General features: G+C 34.3%; 1 protein-coding gene across 1 annotated transcript in view; it reads left to right on the top strand.

The window, feature by feature from the left end:
- Window positions 1-21,596, top strand: part of LOC132544781 (von Willebrand factor A domain-containing protein 3B-like) — a 54,176-nt gene that overhangs the window by 5,026 nt on the left and 27,554 nt on the right. Inside the window, exons 3-19 of the mRNA XM_060208427.1 lie at window positions 1,609-1,703; window positions 2,246-2,496; window positions 2,965-3,124; window positions 3,398-3,466; window positions 3,823-3,929; window positions 4,288-4,523; window positions 6,488-6,681; window positions 8,820-8,974; window positions 9,271-9,409; window positions 9,861-10,091; window positions 10,462-10,647; window positions 11,150-11,283; window positions 11,673-11,932; window positions 15,062-15,190; window positions 18,179-18,230; window positions 20,708-20,864; window positions 21,469-21,590. Of these exons, the coding sequence (XP_060064410.1) occupies window positions 1,609-1,703; window positions 2,246-2,496; window positions 2,965-3,124; window positions 3,398-3,466; window positions 3,823-3,929; window positions 4,288-4,523; window positions 6,488-6,681; window positions 8,820-8,974; window positions 9,271-9,409; window positions 9,861-10,091; window positions 10,462-10,647; window positions 11,150-11,283; window positions 11,673-11,932; window positions 15,062-15,190; window positions 18,179-18,230; window positions 20,708-20,864; window positions 21,469-21,590 (2,677 nt within the window). The remainder of the gene's footprint in view (window positions 1-1,608; window positions 1,704-2,245; window positions 2,497-2,964; window positions 3,125-3,397; window positions 3,467-3,822; window positions 3,930-4,287; window positions 4,524-6,487; window positions 6,682-8,819; window positions 8,975-9,270; window positions 9,410-9,860; window positions 10,092-10,461; window positions 10,648-11,149; window positions 11,284-11,672; window positions 11,933-15,061; window positions 15,191-18,178; window positions 18,231-20,707; window positions 20,865-21,468; window positions 21,591-21,596) is intronic.

The raw sequence follows: 21,596 nt of genomic DNA, 5'->3' as shown, positions 1-21,596 counted from the left end.
CATATATCTGAGAATATCTAATTTGATTGGTTCAATGATTACAACTTTTTATCTCTGATCAGAAGATCAGATAATATTTAACAGAAACTTAATCCTAGGCCTTCCCGTTCATAGGAAACTGTTCTATTGAACATACAGCATGTCAGTGTAATCAGTAACTCACTGATTAGATGAATAGGTCTTAATCCACATGAAAAATTGATTTAGAATAATGGTGATTTAAACTGCAAGTAAATGGCAAGGTCACGTTCTGAGAATGGCAATTAAATTCATTCCTCCATGTGTGATACTGACTATGTCAATATAGTGTGTATTGGGGTGTTTTAAATTCTGGTGGTAGATCCACGCTTAGCTTGGTTGTGTACATAGTTACAGAGATAATTTTTACAAGCTTTGTCAGCTGTGAAGAAATTTAAAGTGTTTGTGTCTTAATTGTAAATGGTTATAATAAAAAAAAGTATACATTGATTATTTTTGTAGGGACTGATAATTTCAATAAAAACACTGCTGAAAGACTTAATTCATGATATTGTATGAAGTTTTCATATCAAATTTCAAATCTCATCTAAGGTATGATAACCTGGCTTTGAGTGTCTGAAATATACCCGATACACACGGTACATGTACAGACACCTGTATATATTTCCGGCGGCTCGTTATATCCAAGGTGATTACCTCGATCACCTGTCTCTATAACTCCTTATCTACTACCAGATTAATGCCTTGTTATAAAGGTAAATGTATATCTACTCCCAGGACTTTGTCCTAACATAGATATATAGGTATGAACCTGTCTAGATTGTACTACCTGGTCAGGGCCTGTCATTGTTTATTGTTCTCATCAATAAGTTGGTGATATATGAAGACTGGGGGAAAATATATGCTATGCTAGTTTGAATGAAAATACATTTTTCAATAACAGATAATAAAAAACTCATTTATCTAAGTGTTACCATTACATTTCAGTTTAATTTGATGTAAGCTATTCAGTTGATAAAAAAAACAAAAATAACAAAAAAAAAAAAAAAAAAATGAAAAAAATCCCCAAAAGCAAACAAACAAGAAATACTCAGACAAAAGCAAAAAGCAATTCTACTAATGTTGTTCTGCTCAAATCACAACATTGTAAAACCTGTTGATGGGTTATATGTTATATGTTATTATGCTGCCTAATCACATGGATTTTCTTACATACTCCCATATCCTCCAACAGTAAGATGCCTCACCTGCTATTATCCAGGTCAACATGAGTAGTCATTGGAAGTTGCATATTTCTTTGAAATGTATACATTAATTTAGGGAGAGAATATTACAGAAGAAGGCCTTTTTTTAAGGACATTTTGACATTTTATATTTTTGGATAGATTACTCCATACATGTACTTTGTAGAGTTACTTAGTTTTGGAAGTAAACACTTTCTGTGGGATACAAGGCTTGTCTTTCTCAGACAGATCTCATATTTCTGGTAAAGGGAGATAAGTATTTGTTGGCAACAGAAGGTATTGACTGAATGATATTTATTATGGGGCGTAAGTTTCCTATTAACAGTGTGTACATTGACATTCTCTTCTCACATAACTGTTTATATATAAATTATTGTCTTCACAGATTATGACACATCTTTGAAGCGACCAATCAGCTCCAGATACAGCTCAGGATTATTTAGTAAAATATTTAGTCCAAGTGATGGTAAAACATTCAATGTAAGTATCAGTGTGGTGTTGATTTTGTCTTGTTTTTCTATACATAAAATTGCTGTATGATGACAGTTACCAAATAACAACTGTAATAGGTCAGGAGACAAAGTTTGATGTCACTTTCAGTGCTAAGGGCGAGCTACAGACTGTTATGTTTTAGCTTGGAAAAGTGCTCTAGTGGTCAGGACAATTGGAATCTGTATGACTTCAGGAAAATACATGTATATCTGCAAAGACATTAGGCTATAAAAAATCAAGACATGATTTCTAAGCTCAAATCTATTTTAGAAGACAAATGACCATTTTATGAGTTACATCTGATCAAAACATTTGACATCATCTTTAATCTGCTTTTAATGACTTAAAACACATCTGAGATTGTTTAGTCTGTATAGTGTATTTGTTTTGTAGACTGCTCTTAAATGAATTAAGTTGATCATGTCAAAAAGTAAAAAAATTCTAAGTAAGATTTTTAACATCAGTAGAACAAAATAAGTAGATGAATTTGAACTTCTTTAGTTGTTAACCCCCCTGTAATCTATATGCAGGTGACATGTAGTCGTCAGATGCTGAAACAGTTGGAAGGGAGATTACTCCAGGCAATAGCACTCTACAAAAGGAGGTTAGAATGGCTGACAACAGAGAGTCGGCGACTGTTTGGTGTGATTGAAGAAAAGGCGGTGACTATTGTGTTGGATATTCGAAATATGTCTCCCCAACAGTTTGACCAGTACAAGATAGCATTAGAAAGGGTCATATTTGAACAACTCACACAAGTTGCTAAATTTAACCTTATTAGGTAAGTCTAAGCTTTGATAGATTATGATGTTTTAAGAATTTCGAATAATTAAACTTTGTGAAATTTAATGGTAATGCAAAATTTTGTGGCCTGTTTAGTTCACATCATACAGTAAACGTAAACATACATAACTTTTATCATTAAGGGTAAAGAGAATGACATGTGTACATGTAAAAAGAAAGAGAAATTTCAGCAGAAAAATAAGTCAAGGTCAGTTACATTGACAATTTTGATGATAATTATATGGAATATACTTAAGGGACTTTTAACTATTTTTTATTAACTATGGCTATTAAATCAATGTGTTATATTTAATGGATTGGCAGACATTTGTGAAAGCACCTGTCGATGATTCAACACTTAATGATGTTATGTTATATAAAACCTGTTTACAATTTAGTGATACTGTAAATCTGACATATACAAAGACACAAGTCAGTGTGTAAGATCTGTATGTCTATGTTTCAGAGCTGTCGATGATTTGGTTGGATATCAGGAGGAATGTGTTCCTGTGACCTTTGACACGATACAGGGAGCTGTTGATTGGGTGTGGTCTTTGGATCGTCTCCAGTCTGTATCACGATCTGCTGCTTGTGAAGCAGTGCTCAAGGCAATCGCTGACAAAAATGTAGGTCATGCTTTGACTAAACACTGAAGTTACAAAAAAAATGATACCAGTTTTACAAAATTCAAAAATTGAAACTCTCTCATATAAGTGCTTTGTGTGACTGAAAGAATGTCGGCCTAAGTTAAAGACTAATTAAAACAGAAATAAATACTGAAGTAAATGACTACCAGGTATGTTTAAAACTGAAACATATCAACTGGATTTATTTCGAACAACAGACTTTAAAGTTTTGCTCTAGATCTTATTGAATGATGTATAATTGTTTGTTTTCAGAATGAAGCTGTTTACCTCTTCACAGAAGGTACCTCCATAGATACTTGTAAAGAAATCATGAAAGAGAAGGTGAGTTCTACAATAGTTTTACTGATGTAGATAAACAAATAGTGTTTACAATGTATGTACGGTGAGACGTCAGCAATCATGATTTATGTTAGTGCAAATTCTTGATCAGATGATGATGACGACGATGATGATGATAATGATGATGATGCAATCATCACGGAATTTTCATCTATAGTTCTGCAGCGAGGTTTATATAATTTTATAGAAACAGATTCACCGACATCTTCTATGTACTTATATCAGATACTTCAAACATAAAGATACATAATGTATCATTAATGTAAAGTTTAAATTTTATTCTCTTAATCAAGCCTCTCTCTTGTCCAGCCTCCTGACATTGTAATAACTTCTTTCAGGTGATGGCACTGAAGCGTAAGATCCCAGTCCATTGTGTATCATATAACTGTGGAAGTTCTGACACTGTTCGATTTCTTAGAGATTTTGCAGCATGCACAGGTGGCAAGTAAGTATAGAGATTACCCATAATTCCTGTACATCTGAGTTGTTCAAATTTATGATTACACTTTCATGGTCTTGTTTGTTTGTTTATTACTAGCATGGCAACGATCATTCTCATCTGACAAAAAAAGGGGATATCAAATGATCTTTTTGAAAAGTTTTTGTTTTCAAATGATTTCAGTTTGTATTAGATAAAGCATTGCAATCTGTTCATGCATGAAATTTTTATTTATTCTGCTATGGAAATTTTTTTTGTTTTTTTGTTTTTTTTTCCAAAATATAATATATACATGAAATTTTTTACTATCAAACTTCTTCTTTCATTATTTTCAATGTCCTCATTCTGACACCTTTACACACAGGTTTCATGCGTATGCTGTAATCATGGAGATGGATTCCTATGAAGGTGAGCCCCTTAACCCCCGCACCAACAAGGCTAACATCCTACTGAAGAAGAAGACCTATGGAGGCATACCTCCAGGATCTGGTATGAGGGAGGATGTGATCCTTCTGTTTGAGGAGCTAGAGGACGCTAAAAACAACCTCTCACAGATCCAAGCACTTATGGAGGAAGTACCCGAACCAAAGATTCAGATAGGTAGGTTTGTCTTTGTGTATGTCTTTGTCAGACAAGACATGTCTTATGCTTAGTATGATGGTACCAGTATTGGTCAGATTAGACAGGGTGTCAGACAAGACATGTCTTATACTTAGTATGATGGTACCAGTATTGGTCAGATTAGACAGGGTGTCAGATAAGACATGTCTTATACTTAGTATGATGGTAAATGTAGTCTTCCTTACCAGTAACGGTCAGATTAGACAGGGTGTCAGACAAGACATGTCTTATATTTAGTATGATGGTAAATATAGTCTTACCTACCAATAACGGTCAGATTAGACAGGATGTCAGACAAGACATGTCTTATACTTAGTATGATGGTACCAGTAACGGTCAGATTAGACAGGATGTCAGACAAGACATGTCTTATACTTAGTGTGATGGTACCAGTATTGGTCAGATTAGACAGGGTGTCAGAGTAGACATGTCCTATACTTAGTATGATGGTACCAGTAATGGTCAGATTAGACAGGGTGTCAGAGTAGACATGTCCTATACTTAGTATGATGGTACCAGTTACGGTCAGATTAGACAGGATGTCAGAGTAGACCTGTCCTATACTTAGTATGATGGTACCAGTTACGGTCAGATTAGACAGGGTGTCAGAGTAGACATGTCCTATACTTAGTATGATGGTACCAGTTACGGTCAGATTAGTCAGGGTGTCAGAGTAGACATGTCCTATACTTTGTATGATGGTACCAGTAATGGTCAGATTAGACAGGGTGTCAGAGTAGACATGTCCTATACTTAGTATGATGGTACCAGTAACGGTCAGATTAGACAGGGTGTCAGAGTAGACATGTCCTATACTTAGTATGATGGTACCAGTAACGGTCAGATTAGACAGGGTGTCAGAGTAGACCTGTCCTATACTTAGTATGATGGTACCAGTAACGGTCAGATTAGACAGGGTGTCAGAGTAGACATGTCCTATACAGGTAGTTTTCTCTAATTAATTCTATAGAAGATGAAATTATGTGAAATTGAAGGATATATTTGAGAGAGAACTTAATATTGAATGTCTTTTGCAAACACAAAAAAAATAACTATAAATGAAATTATTAGATAAAGATATTCTTCACTTTGGGAATACAAATGTTGTAAATATCAACAAACCATCATCTTTCTACTTTGTCAATATCATCATCATCATTGTAATTAAACAACAACACTATCATTGTTTTGATAACTATCTGTCCACGTGTACACGGGCGTACACACACACACACACATGTAATATAATATCAGGTATGATCAGTCAGATATAAATAATAAAGGTGATTTGGCTTCTGTCCAATTAAGCTGAATTTGATACAGCTGACTGGCTTAGATTGATAAAGCTTTGTCAGCTATTCATGAATTATAAATTTGAAAAAAAAAAAATCAATTTTATCATGTTCTTATTTTTTAATGTAATATTTGTGTTTTCATGTGAATTCTCTGAATATGTCTTCCTTTTGTGAACATTATTATCAAAATTATCAGTGAGATGTTTTTTCATATTAAGCTTACAATGCTTCAAGAATTCAAAGCTTGCAACTTATTATTGAATGAATTCTGCACAAACATAAAGTTACACCCAACTACCTATATGAACAGTGTATTGTATAGACTACTGTAGTTTTCCAGTGGAGTTACTGACAAATCAATTCCAGTTTGACAAAGACTTGTTAATTTACAGTCAGCACTTAACGATGGGACCTCATGTCCGATATAGGTCCCATTGTTTTCTTTGTGATCCTCTCAAACATTTGCAACTGATCTGTGGGATGAAAATGATTTGTTTGTTGTATTCATTGTTTATGACGACGTTGGATTAATAATTGATCTCCCTAATTGTTTTGTTATTTTGTTTATGACTGTGTGATCATGATAATTGTATGTCTGGATATCCCTACCTCTCTTAACCCTGCCTGGTTGCTTGGATTTGTTATTAGACTCTGTGATAGAGAGGACACCAGACTCGGACCCAGAGGAGCAGTATATGAGCTCAAAAGAGTGGCTGAAGAAATTTGGACTGAGTGCTAGACGGCTTGAATTATATGACGTTCTTGCTGGTGTGGCTTTCAAACATATGGATGGTGTCGTGAATTTAAAACAGAAACCTGATCATAATACACAGACAGACGCAGTAAGTATGATATAGGTACAGATGTATACCTGAGACCCAATCATAAAACACAGACAGATGCAGTAAGTATGATATAGGTACAGATGTATACCTGAGACCCAATCATAATACACAGACAGACGCAGTAAGTATGATATAGGTACAGATGTATACCTGAGACCCAATCATAATACACAGACAGACGCAGTAAGTATGATATAGGTACAGATGTATACCTGAGACCCAATCATAATACACAGACAGACGCAGTAAGTATGATATAGGTACAGATGTATACCTGAGACCCAATCATAATACACAGACAGACGCAGTAAGTATGATATAGGTACAGATGTATACCTGAGACCCAATCATAATACACAGACAGATGCAGCAGTAAGTATGATATAGGTACAGATGTATACCTGAGACCCAATCATAATACACAGACAGACGCAGTAAGTATGATATAGGTACAGATGTATACCTGAGACCCAATCATAATACACAGACAGACGCAGTAAGTAAGATATAGGTACAGATGTATACCTGAGACCCAATCATAATACACAGACAGACGCAGTAAGTATGATATAGGTACAGATGTATACCTGAGACCCAATCATAATACACAGACAGACGCAGTAAGTATGATATAGGTACAGATGTATACCTGAGACCCAATCATAATACACAGACAGACGCAGTAAGTATGATATAGGTACAGATGTATACCTGAGACCCAATCATAATACACAGACAGACGCAGTAAGTATGATATAGGTACAGATGTATACCTCAGACCCAATCATAATACACAGACTATGATATAGGTACAGATGTATACCTGAGACAATCATAATACACAGACAGACGCAGTAAGTATGATATAGGTACAGATGTATACCTGAGACCCAATCATAATACACAGACAGACGCAGTAAGTATGATATAGGTACAGATGTATACCTGAGACCCAATCATAATACACAGACAGACGCAGTAAGTATGATATAGGTACAGATGTATATGTATACCTCAGACCCAATCATAATACACAGACAGATGCAGTAAGTATGATATAGGTACAGATGTATACCTGAGACCCAATCATAATACACAGACAGACGCAGTAAGTATGATATAGGTACAGATGTATACCTGAGACCCAATCATAATACACAGACAGATGCAGTAAGTATGATATAGGTACAGATGTATACCTGAGACCCAATCATAATACACAGACAGACGCAGTAAGTATGATATAGGTACAGATGTATACCTGAGACCCAATCATAATACACAGACAGACGCAGTAAGTATGATATAGGTACAGATGTATACCTGAGACCCAATCATAATACACAGACAGACGCAGTAAGTATGATATAGGTACAGATGTATACCTGAGACCCAATCATAATACACAGACAGACGCAGTAAGTATGATATAGGTACAGATGTATACCTGAGACCCAATCATAATACACAGACAGATGCAGTAAGTATGATATAGGTACAGATGTATACCTGAGACCCAATCATAATACACAGATTGATGCTGTAAGTATGATATAGGTACAGATGTATATGTATACCTCAGACCCAATCATAATACACAGACAGACGCAGTAAGTATGATATAGGTACAGATGTATACCTGAGACCCAATCATAATACACAGACAGACGCAGTAAGTATGATATAGGTACAGATGTATACCTGAGACCCAATCATAATACACAGACAGACACAGTAAGTAAGATATAGGTACAGATGTATACCTGAGACCCAATCATAATACACAGACAGACGCAGTAAGTATGATATAGGTACAGATGTATACCTGAGACCCAATCATAATACACAGACAGACGCAGTAAGTATGATATAGGTACAGATGTATACCTGAGACCCAATCATAATACACAGACAGACGCAGTAAGTATGATATAGGTACAGATGTATACCTGAGACCCAATCATAATACACAGACAGACGCAGTAAGTATGATATAGGTACAGATGTATACCTGAGACCCAATCATAATACACAGACTGATGCTGTAAGTATGATATAAGTACAGATGTAGATGTATACCTCAGACCCAATCATAATACACATGACTGATGCTGTAAATGTGAAATTTACTACAGATAAACAGACCAAAGTTGATGAACGCCAAGTACTGCGACAGATTTCCTGTGGTTCGGTGGAAAGACGGAGGAGTGGTTCACGTACAAGTGACACCTGAAATCCATCGTAGCTACGAACAAAGGATGAATGTGGCAATACAGGCCTTCCATCAGAGGTATGTGTCACAGTCAGTGTAATGATCATTTGATTTAAGTGAAGTGAACCTTTGTTTAATTAATTATGTAGTTAAAAATGTAGTTAGCATGTTACATTATCCCTAACAATAGACATAATAATGATCATTATTCAAGTTTATAGCTATTGTCATTGGGCATTTCATTGTTCTCAATTGTTGTAAAGATCAAAATATAAAATTAACACACTTTGACTCTTTGTGACATCTGCGCTGAATTATATTAAACAAGTGCAGTTTCATAGTGTGTTAAGGCTTTGATCCTGTTTGTCTTTCAGGGTGGACTGGCTAAACCAGGGAAGTCGAGCCTTGTTTGGGACAGTAATTGAGGATCAGATCTACATCCTCATTGATACCTCATCCTCAATGTCACCCAGTATACAGTTTGTCAAGGATAAACTCTTCATCCTCATGCAGGTAATCACTCATGCATGTCACAGTTAGTACATGTAGGTCTTAATGTACAATCCTTACAACTACCCTTCAATGAGAAAACCCAATTAATGGCTGATTCATGCATGACACTACATTATCATCAGACAAGTCGTCATGACCATCTGAAACTTATTTAGAAACTTTATGATTATTACCATAAACAGGAAATATTAACCCCCCCCCCCCATCTCCTGTCAATAACTCTCCTTTCTTTAAGCTGACCATACCAAGTCTTCATGCAAACAGTGCTTACAAGGGCCACCTTTTAAGATTTGAAAGGTCAAAATCAAGATCACCATAATGTATTACTATAAGTTCAAACTTGACTTCTGCTAATTAACTTAAGTCTGTTGGTCTAATCAAACTCATTTAATCAGTTTAAGATTTGAATAAAGAACATTAATGTTTATACAATGTTTTACTTTATTTCCAGGAGCAACTTCGACACAAGATGAAGTTTAACCTTGTAGCCTTCAACTCCAAAGCCATAACTTGGCAGAACCGCCTGGTGGAGGTGAACGAACAGAGTCTGAAGGGAGCGTGGAAGTGGATCCAGGGATTAAGCTGTTGGGGGTCAACCAATACCTATGCTGCCCTCCAGTTTGCCATTTCTGACCCTGGTACCCAGGCAATCTACCTGCTAACTGATGGTCGACCTGACCAGGTAAATATATGGTGTGGAATATTTAGAGACAACACATTTTATTCTCCTTCGAGAAATTCTAAGGTCATATACAGCATATTTACCCACGCTGATGAACACTGATGAAATAGATATTTGAAAAAGGATTTGTTTTTGTTTCTTTTTCTGAGTTTTCAAGAAAAAAAGATTAAGATTTTGGGTTTTAAATAACAGTAAAGTGCTTTATGAGAAATTTGTAAAAGTGTTGATATAAGATAGTAGAATCAACAAAATATGAGTTTATATCACATACACACAAAACCCAGCGATTCTAAGGCAACAAAATCTGTTGTCAAAAATACTGAGAAATAATGATAGACTATCAGTACTGGTAATCTGTTTAATGTTGCAGCCTCCCCGGTCCATCATAGCCCAGGTACAGATGCAGCACTGTGTCCCTGTGCACACTATCTCATTTAACTGTAATGACACAGAGGCTAATCAGTTCCTGTGTGACCTTGCTCGTAACACTGGAGGTCGCTACCATTACTTCTCTGAGAAGGGCAAACTTGACCAGGACCAGCCTGCCTCTTGGGAGGTATGTTGTACTGTATTGTTTATTACTGACTTAAAGATGTAGAGTACATGCAGTCCATAGTAACCTTTGTCAGGGCCTGAAGTCAGTTATGTAAAGATAAATCTATTCTTACTTAGCTCCTGAATGTTCTGACACTGAAAATCCAACAACATGCTGTAATACTTCATGAAACCTGCTGGGCTTCTTTCAACTACAAGTCAAAGTGATAAAAAAAATCTTACCATAGACAAACATTTTTGATTTGGAAATAATTGCCCATGTACACCAAACAAAAAACTCATAGCTATTAACCTCAAAATTATACTCAGACATTTTTTTAAAAGAAAAGGAAGATAAGGGTATAAGTTGGAACTGTCAAGATCCCAAGGAGATAGACTTATGATACACTTGTTAATTGAAATTGGATTGAATGACAGGAAAATTACTTCATCAGCCTAAACTGCTAAAGTATAGCAGTGTGTTAAATATTACAATCATAGCTGTACTATAATTATAATGACAGAGTGAAGATATCCGCCTGCTGAAGGAAGAAGCTACTCGAGGAAGAGAAAGTCTTGACAAGGTGGAAGAACTCCGTGATGAGTGTTCCAATCTCTCCTGGAAGAAGGAAGTAGAGTCCCTAAAAAGGTGCTCCAGGTATAGTAATGTTGTAAAACTCAATAAATAATATAATGTACTGTCGTGGAAAAAACTCAGGAAGGATATATTTCTGTTGTATAATCATACATTAGGGAGAAGAGATGTGAAGATGTCACATACTTTGTTATTCTAATCATCTGATTACAAAGCATCGTATTTAACTGTAAATCTAACGATACAGCTACAAAGCCTTATGTTATTTGCTTAATATTTATATATCATTGACTTATTTTTGGAAATTGTGAACGTATCCTGTTGATAAAAAAAAATTTCTCTATATTGTACAGGCCTAATTTTCAGGATTTATTAAACACTTGTGTATTTTATCCATGGATTTGTCTGAAGGAAGCAGTTTTCTTAATCATTATCTTTATATTTCCCCACAGGAATCATGTGAAATCTTCATCAGAGCGTGTATCAGCAGTCCCATCCCTTAACACTAAAGATCTGTATAGAACCTCCACACCTCCGCCCCCGAGACCACTGAGTGCCTCACTGGATTCCCCTCTGATGTCTCCTGCCCCACCCAAACAGTCTCGTGCATCTTCAGCCTACAGGTCTGTCAGCTCATCCCTTGACTTTCAGCGTCCAAAGTCAGCCGTCCCAACAAGTGGATCAAAAACAGAACGTAGTCCTCTTTCAGCAAGTGAGTGTATTTCTATGGTAGTTATAAAGTCATGTGCTTGGTTCTATTGTTCACTTGGTCATAATGTCTTTTAGAGATCGTTCCAGAAGTCATACCAAATGTCATTTTTGGAAAATGTATATAATATTGTGTTGCCATGGTTACATATGTACATGTCATCATTAGTGATAATAGTCACAATAAATATAATCATTTTCACCAAATCCTCTGTATAGTATTGATTGAAGGGAAAGTATTGGGTGTTTTCTTGTCACCAGATTGGGACGAGGGTAAGATTTTATCAGTAAGGTGTAGATGACACCACATGGTGTTATCTTATGGTTAACCATTTAACAAACCTGAAATACTTAAAATGCACTTCGAAGTAGAATTATTTAAGAATTTGTTTTACAACTTCTTTTTTCAAATATTTTAACTTTCCAAAGTTTTAGAATCAGACTAGACTTGAATGAGAAATATTTAAACTATCAGATCTGAAGTTATTAATTTCCACTGAAGTAGCATGATTGGAAACAGTATGGTTTCATTTTTCAAAATGATTTCATATTTTGTATATTTGTAATAATTCATAATCACAAATAAGTTTTTAATTACCTTACATTACTGACTATTTCATTTCCTGTTGCCTGTTCCATTTGATTGATTTTCGATAAAATCTAATAATTTGGTCATCTTTATATTATCCCCATCAATCTGCTGAAAAATACACAAATGAATTGAATACCAAATTATTTTCTGTAAACAATAGTTACAGAACATCAATAACTAAAAACAATAATTTTTTTTTTCTTTAAGAAATTTAGAAATTTTCAGTCTTATTTTAGACTCATTCGATATATAAAAAAAACCTGCTGTTGAGGGAAAAATTCCACAGAATGATTAGAATGAGAAGAACATTCTATCTATCATCTCAGATTTGAGAGCCTTAATGAATAAGTGGAACAGACCTAACTTCATCATTGATTTTTCATCTGACATTCATTTTACAACTTTATGTAATTTCTTAAACAGAATCCAAGGGTAATGGGAAAGTTCGCTCTGATCATAACTCAAAAGGTACCTTGGTTACACCCTAGTTAGTGTACTGCTGAGAACATTGTACTGTTTAGTGTGATGGAGATAAAGCTTCATTTGATTTTTGCATGGCTATGGATAGTACCTATATAATCACATGTAGCAGTATATTTTTTGCATGCAATATTTTTACCTGTACATACCGTATTTATCCTCCAGTAAGCACAGGAGACTAAAATATCATTTTTCATTGAAAATAAAGGTGATTGGCCTATTGTAGAATGATAAATACCGTAACATTTTTTGTAATTCTACTGAACAACAATAGATATGGGTGGTGTGTGGGCTTATTAGCTGACACGGGCTTATTACTGGATAAATACGGTAATTGTTTAACCCTATAATTGTAGTTAAATATCACTTTCATTTAATCAGTGTCATGTCATTGCCTATTACATCCTAAACTAAGATATCAGTATTAATGTTTGACAGGGATTGTTACCACAGTTAAACTGTTAATTTGTGTTTGTCTCCTGATCATCTTTTGAAGTTTACACTATGAGCTCCAGAAGTATACACATATGTAGGTATTTTTGTATAGTCTGCCAACTGAAACTTGTCTGTTTTGACTCCTGGCAATTCTTATTCTCTATTTTATCATGATGTTTGTATCAAAATATTTCTTCTTAAAACTACCATACATACTCACTTGTATATTTCAACATTTTGTATAACCTGACCAACATGATTGATCATATAGGGTGTCATTATAGACAGGTTTCACTGCAGTAAATCTTAGGTAGTTCCAAATATCTTAATCCTATATGATTACCCATCCTGCTAGTCCTACAGATGTATATCTAGTTCTGATAATTAATCAGTAATTAAGATTTTAAGGAAGGAGCTATGGAGTATTTTACAAAATATTTGTGAGAGATTATTTTGGCGGATGATTTGCGGCCTACATCAGAGTATATGATGTAGTGTCATCGTAGATAGAACTGTGTACAACGTTGTATCATTATTATGTATTTGTTTTTTGTGATAACTGATGATTATGTTTTCCTTATATCTCAGTGATATATCAATGTATACTTACAAATATATGTGCTATTGATTGTTTATAATTTGTTGTGGTGTTAATTTCAAGTTTGCTAGAAAGTAGTGTGTTCTCATAAAAAAAATCATGAAGCATAAACAAAATTGTATATATATATAAATACATTATCAGGCTGATTGCCTGGATAAATACTGTTATACTGTTTCTGTCTAATGTCTCATTCTCCAGAGGTTCTAGTTTTTATTCATATCTTATTACAAGGCAGCACTATATTGAGCCTGTCATATGATAATACTGATGCTTTCTTGATAACACTTGGTAAAAATTTGTTTATCTGTGGGTATGGAATAAAACATTTTAAACTCAAAATATGAAATATATACTGTTTAACTGGTAAATTTTGTGATTTGCTTTTTTAAAAAAAAAAAAAAATAAACAATATTTTGACAAATTAAGATTTCGTGATCTGGGTGTAAAAGGACATGTTATACAAAAAAAATCTCATTATTTCATGGAAGAAATTTTTGCAATCAAGTTCAACCTAGTTTTAAAGATTTTTACTGTATCCTGGAAATGTTTGCCCAGGGTCACCCTCACATCAAACAGTTTATTTTTGGTAATTATTAAATTCACCCAGGAATCATAAATATGTAGGGTAGATATATCAAATGTTAACCCACTCAGAAGTTTTCACCCTGTGTAACAAAGGACAAAACAGGCAAATACTAAACAGTGGTAAAACATACTGCTTTTATACCATGTCTCTTCTTAGTTTTTTCCCCCAAAATGTTATCAGAAAAAGATACTTTAATTTGTCAGCTTCATGAATATATTGGTATATAACACGATGCTATTATGTTATATAGCAATTGTTCTCTGGTTGTGTACAGAAAGTAATATAAACAAAAATAAAGGAAGAAGTTGAAAGAAAAAAAAACCCAAAAATTTGGGATGTTGAATAAAGAATATTTTAAGAGACAAAAAGTATGTCATCATCACATCTTTGTTTTTTTGATGAGTGATAATTATGTATTTCTCATTTTCTGTGTAATTAGGTCATACCAGGACTAGTCTACTACGCACTCTGAACAGCACCGGTAACTTCTCCCCCGAGGAATGGCTTCTTCCAGAGACCCGTCAGTTGTTTGAGAAACAGGCAGTACGACAGAAACAGCTTGCAATAGGTAAAGTGATGGGTTTTGACTGGGTATCAGTACTACTGCTTGCAAGCTTGACTTTCTGAAATCGTCTCAGTGAGCTAATTTCATATTTTCTCTTTCAAGAACTTGATTTTGTTAATCTTCTAAACATTATTCTTAAACACTGCTGATAGTTTCTTTCAATTCTGAAGAAATTTTTATATCCTTCTTCAAATCTATTCATCTTGTACGTCAAAAATATTATATGACTGCAGTTTTATTTTGTTTTTTCCCCACATACATATACTTGATTTTATTACCGCTTGGTACATGTAGTAAAAGAGAAACCAAGGTCTTCAGGCATTGAAGAAGGTGTGAAATAAATGTAAAAAAGAAAGATTTAGGGAGGAAGAATGTGTGGAATTTGATCTGAAGAAGGTGTGATATAACTGTAAAAGAAAAGATAGATTTAGGGAGGAAGAATGTGTGGAATTTGATCTTGGATCATGTTGGATATAAGTGAATGTTACAAGGATTTTAGGTCAAGAAATGTTGGCTCTGTTGTATATTTTAACGTCCTTTACATCATTTTTACCTGTATTTCGTTTCTAATTATTCCTTTGTTGTTAGGAAGCATCAACTTTATTTTTCAATTTCAACTACACAAGAAATGTATTCAGCTTTCTTATAATTCTTTTCAAACATGCAAAAAATTGTGTTTTTTCAATATACAAACATACTACAGTAATAAACATCTATACCATACTGGTCAGTGTTTTTCTCACTACACTGCTAGCTATTAGTGGCCATTTTCTGGTCAGTATAATATCAGTACTGGTCAGTTGGATGACTTTGACCATTTGTTTTCAGTGTTACAGCGCTATGATATGTCTCCTTACATCCTGGAAGAATATGGTAGTATACCAAACCATATACTGCTTGTGTCTTACGCTAATGATTTAACTCAGCACAGTGTTAAACATGTATACAGTAGCTATACCACAGCATCTCTATATGATCGTTATCTCAGTCCCTCATGTTATCTAAGGTCACCAATGATATGGCTGGTAATTAATCCAGTAATGTATATAACACAGATCTTAGTCTAACAAGATGTGGACAATTTTGTTTCATGGTAGTTTTATCTTGTGCATTATTTCAATATTCCAAATTTTTTATCAGCATTGTTTAAATGTCTGCCCTGACAAGATTCAATCTCCAGATTCATTATTTAATTCTGTTTGTTTTAGACATGAAAGGTAAAAGTATATACATTGCCCTGATAATACGACAAATTATGTCTTATGACAAGGCTGTTCTGTGCTGAGTTACAAGTTTGTGCTGCTACAGTCGTGATTTGTTTGTTAATACTACAAATTGAATGAAACCTCATTGTCTGATGTGTAATATATGTGAATGGTAGCCTGCTAATATCTGAATGAATTCTGTGTTATTCAAACCCATATATAATATATATAATCCACATTCCTGTTTTGATATTATTTATTTGTTTACCTATTTTATCAAATATTAGATCACATATCTCTAGAGTTTCAACGCGAGAGAGCCAAATATTTTAATAACACAAAAATGAAAAATGTTCTTCACTGATAAGAAATAATGAAAATATTCTCAACTACACTTTTGTAAAAGAATTTTTTGAAATCGAGTAGACTTGTCTAATTTGACCCATGAATATTTTTACTTGTTCTTTATCTGGCTCAAGTAGGAGGGTGTACATTTTGTTCTTATGAAAACTACTTTAAAAAACATAATGTTATATCTAAGGATTTGTTGTGTTTCAAAGTAAAAAACAATAAGTCTTAAAGCACACTAATTATACAGTTATAAAAAATGTCATGATAAACTGGAATGAAATTCTGCATGGCAAGTGTTACAGAAAGCATGGTTAACTGGTTTGAGGTGTTTGATGCATGAAAATGCGAAAATATTAAGCATGTGATAGAATTCAAATTTTGAATAAACTGTTTTAATAATCATCCTTACTAACTACCAATGAATGCAGAAATTCATTGAAATATTGACCAATAAGTACAATAAATGTTTACATTGCTAGTCCATAACCCAAACTGGTGCTGTTACAAAGATATTAGTGGGGAAAGTATGTTTGTAACTATTTGGTGCTGTGACCAGGATTTGTTGGTGCAGTTACTAGGATATGGCAAGAACATACATAACAATTTGGTGCTGTGACCAGGATTTGTTGGTGCCGTTACTAGGATATGGCAAGAACATACATAACAATTTGGTGCTGTGACCAGGATTTGTTGGTGCCGTTACTAGGATATGCAAGAACATACATAACAATTTGGTGCTGTGACCAGGATAACATTGTGATTTAGATTTTATATGTGATCTTACATTGTTGCATGGTTTTTTTATATTTCACCTTGAAATTATATGTATATATGTATGTCTGTATATATGTATGAATTTGATATGAATTAAAACCACATTAGACTAGACCACATACAGGCAGTATCAATGCATGAATGAGCGACACTTGGGTAAACAAATAAAATGTAGACATGTGTTGGACACCCACTGTATACATCACAAAAAACAGCATACATATCTAAGTATTGAGAATGAAAAATATCTTTAAGAAATTTGTGGCGTGAAGGTTATTTGATGTTAAAGATATAAAAAGGAGGCCAATAAGTGACTAAGTCAATGATTTGATTCCCTAATCAGGTTTTAAAAGTCACTGGATTATCTGCCAAACAACCTGAGTTGTCTACAAGATGCCTTCCACTTTTAGACATGCTTCCTGCTACTATTGAAACAAACAACATTGTATTGTTTTGAAATAAGTAATAAAATGGGTTCACATTTTTTTCATTTTAGATTCTTGTAGGAATTCTAATATTTCCTGTTTTTGTTCAAATGTTCTTGTGAACAGTAGTTCCTAACAATTGTTATTTCATGAAATCTAAATTTCTGAATGGACCATCACACACATTGAACCAGTAAAATTATCTATACCTGTACTATACTGCTTCTTCTCTACAGATGAAACCAGAAAGTCTAATAACAGAAGGAGTAAGATTAAGAAAGGCCTGAAGTAAGTGATTTATACCAGTGTCCAGGGTCATTGTAATTCATAATGTTTATACCAGTGTCCAGGGTCATTGTAATTCATAATGTTTACAGGAATGTCCCCAGGGTCATTGTAATTCATAATGTTTATACCAGTGTCCAGGGTCATTGTAATTCATAATGTTTATACCAGTGTCCAGGGTCATTGTAATTCATAATGTTTACAGGAATGTCCCCAGGGTCATTGTAATTCATAATGTTGATAGGAATGTCCCCAGGGTCATTGTAATTCATAATCTTTATAGGAATGTCCCCAGGGTCATTGTAATTCATAATGTTTACAGGAATGTCCCCAGGGTCATTGTAATTCATAATGTTTACAGGAATGTCCCCAGGGTCATTGTAATTCATAATGTTTACAGGAATGTACCCAGGGTCATTGTAATTCATAATGATTACAGGAATGTCCCCAGGGTCATTGTAATTCATAATGTTTACAGGAATGTCCCCAGGGTCATTGTAATTCATAATGTTTATAGGAATGTCCCCAGGGTCATTGTAATTCATAATGTTTATAGGAATGTCCCCAGGGTCATTGTAATTCATAATGTTTACAGGAATGTCCCCAGGGTCATTGTAATTCATAATGTTTATAGGAATGTCCCCAGGGTCATTGTAATTCATAATCTTTATTGGAATGTCCCCAGGGTCATTGTAATTCATAATCTTTATAGGAATGTCCCCAGGGTCATTGTAATTCATAATGTTTATAGGAATGTCCCCAGGGTCATTGTAATTCATAATGTTTACAGGAATGTCCCCAGGGTCATTGTAATTCATAATGTTTATAGGAATGTCCCCAGGGTCATTGTAATTCATAATGTTTATAGGAATGTCCCCAGGGTCATTGTAATTCATAATGTTTATAGGAATGTACCCAGGGTCATTGTAATTCATAATGTTTACAGGAATGTCCCCAGGGTCATTGTAATTCATAATGTTTACAGGAATGTCCCCAGGGTCATTGTAATTCATAATGTTTATAGAAATGTCCCCAGGGTCATTGTAATTCATAATCTTTATAGGAATGTCCCCAGGGTCATTGTAATTCATAATCTTTATAGGAATGTCCCCAGGGTCATTGTAATTCATAATGTTTATAGGAATGTCCCCAGGGTCATTGTAATTCATAATGTTTATAGGAATGTATCCAGGGTCATTGTAATTCATAATGTTTATAGGAATGTACCCAGGGTCATTGTAATTCATAATGTTTATAGGAATGTCCCCAGGGTCATTGTAATTCATAATGTTTATAGGAATGTACCCAGGGTCATTGTAATTCATAATGTTTATAGGAATGTCCCCAGGGTCATTGTAATTCATAATGTTGATAGGAATGTCCCCAGGGTCATTGTAATTCATAATGTTTATAGGAATGTCCCCAGGGTCATTGTAATTCATAATGTTTATAGGAATGTCCCCAGGGTCATTGTAATTCATAATGTTTATAGGAATGTCCCCAGGGTCATTGTAATTCATAATGTTTATAGGAATGTCCCCAGGGTCATTGTAATTCATAATGTTTATAGGAATGTCCCCAGGGTCATTGTAATTCATAATGTTTATAGGAATGTGTCCAGGGTCATTGTAATTCATAATGTTTATAGGAATGTACCCAGGGTCATTGTAATTCATAATGTTTATAGGAATGTCCCCAGGGTCATTGTAATTCATAATGTTTATAGGAATGTACCCAGGGTCATTGTAATTCATAATGTTTATAGGAATGTCCCCAGGGTCATTGTAATTCATAATGTTGATAGGAATGTCCCCAGGGTCATTGTAATTCATAATGTTTATAGGAATGTCCCCAGGGTCATTGTAATTCATAATATTTATAGGAATGTACCCAGGGTCTATACAACACACCTGAATGTGGTGCTAGATCCTTTATTTTTTCCATAGAATAAGAGAAAATCAATATTCTCCAGTTGATAAAATTCCTTAGTGGAATACACTTGTCTGACCATAGGGTTTGAACATCTATTTAATCAGTCTGAGAGTCCACAGTGTTAGTTTCACCAGTGTTTACATATTCTCACATAGATCCATCATTTTGAATCAAATCTGTGACTTTTCAGATTTCTACAAAATGATTTTAGATTTACTGATCTGTTTGTTGGTGAAGCAGAAGACTATTTCCAGTCTAGAACATCTTATTCTTTATTGTGATTTTTGAAAACTTTTTGTGTCATTTTTTCTTTTGATCATATTTTGGCCTCTTTTTCATCAGTTTAATGTTTGACGTCTGTGACGTGTCCATGATTATTTAATGTCACATACGTTATTTTTATCTATACATAAAAAATAAGAAATATTCATGAACACAACATTGATGTCATACCCAGTCAATCTTATTTTTAGAAATAATCAACATTACTTAGATGTAACTCTTTTCCACTTTCTATAATGACTGATGATTTTTTTTATATTAATTAGGCCACATGCAATGTCCTCCAAGATGTGGATTACCAAACATGGGCTGGTGGCCAAAAAGCTTACTATACTGGACGCACTCGCTCCTACCTTCGTCTCACATAGTGCCAAGTATGTACCGATCTTGGACAAACATGTGGTAGCCAAGGTGTTTGATGGGGTAAGTAAGTTGTGAGATTACGGTCTTTACAGAGCGTTCTCTTCTATAAATAAAATGTAGTCTAACCTCGACTCCTCCAACTCGTATAACATAAAGACTTTGTTTAATTCTAAGTATTTCATCATTCCTGGCCAAACATCTAAACTCACTTATATTGAATACCCAATCAATCTTCATACCAAACATTCATACTCACTTAAATTAAATATGTTTATAACTCAACTTTTCCCACTGTCCCTCAGACTTTGAGATAACGAAGTTTGACCGTATATTCAAAACTCATCAGAAATACAGGATGTAAATTTTAGGGATGTTTTGACAGCTGTTAGTGTCCTTGTGATGATACATCTATAGATTTATTCGAACCAAGTGCCCTCAGAACAATAACTTAAAGTTGCTTTACTTTATAGAGAAAGTATTATCAAGATGTATACCCTATCTGGAATACCTCTTCAAATGAGATTTCAAATAATTATATCATTGATTTGTCCTCTTTTTACAGGTATTAAGTATAATTTGCAGGGTTTATTTTAGACATGTGAAGTTAGTCTTTCCTTTCACATTAAATTTGTGGAGCATTATTTTTTCGGTTTGCTGTTGTCAGGTTTTGCCACTAGCACATGTGTCATCTCGCAACAAGCAGAAAATCACGCTGGTCAACCCAATGGCAGTTGACCTGAAGGGCTATGAAGTGAAGGTCCAGTCTGCCATTGACCTCTACAAAAGGTACAA

This window comes from Ylistrum balloti, unplaced genomic scaffold (assembly GCF_031769215.1).
Source record: "Ylistrum balloti isolate Yb309-2 unplaced genomic scaffold, AGI_CSIRO_Ybal_v1 Utg369808, whole genome shotgun sequence".
NCBI lineage: Eukaryota > Metazoa > Mollusca > Bivalvia > Pectinida > Pectinidae > Ylistrum > Ylistrum balloti.
Note: the sequence above shows the minus strand (reverse complement) of the source record. Positions and strands in the feature narration are given on the sequence as shown.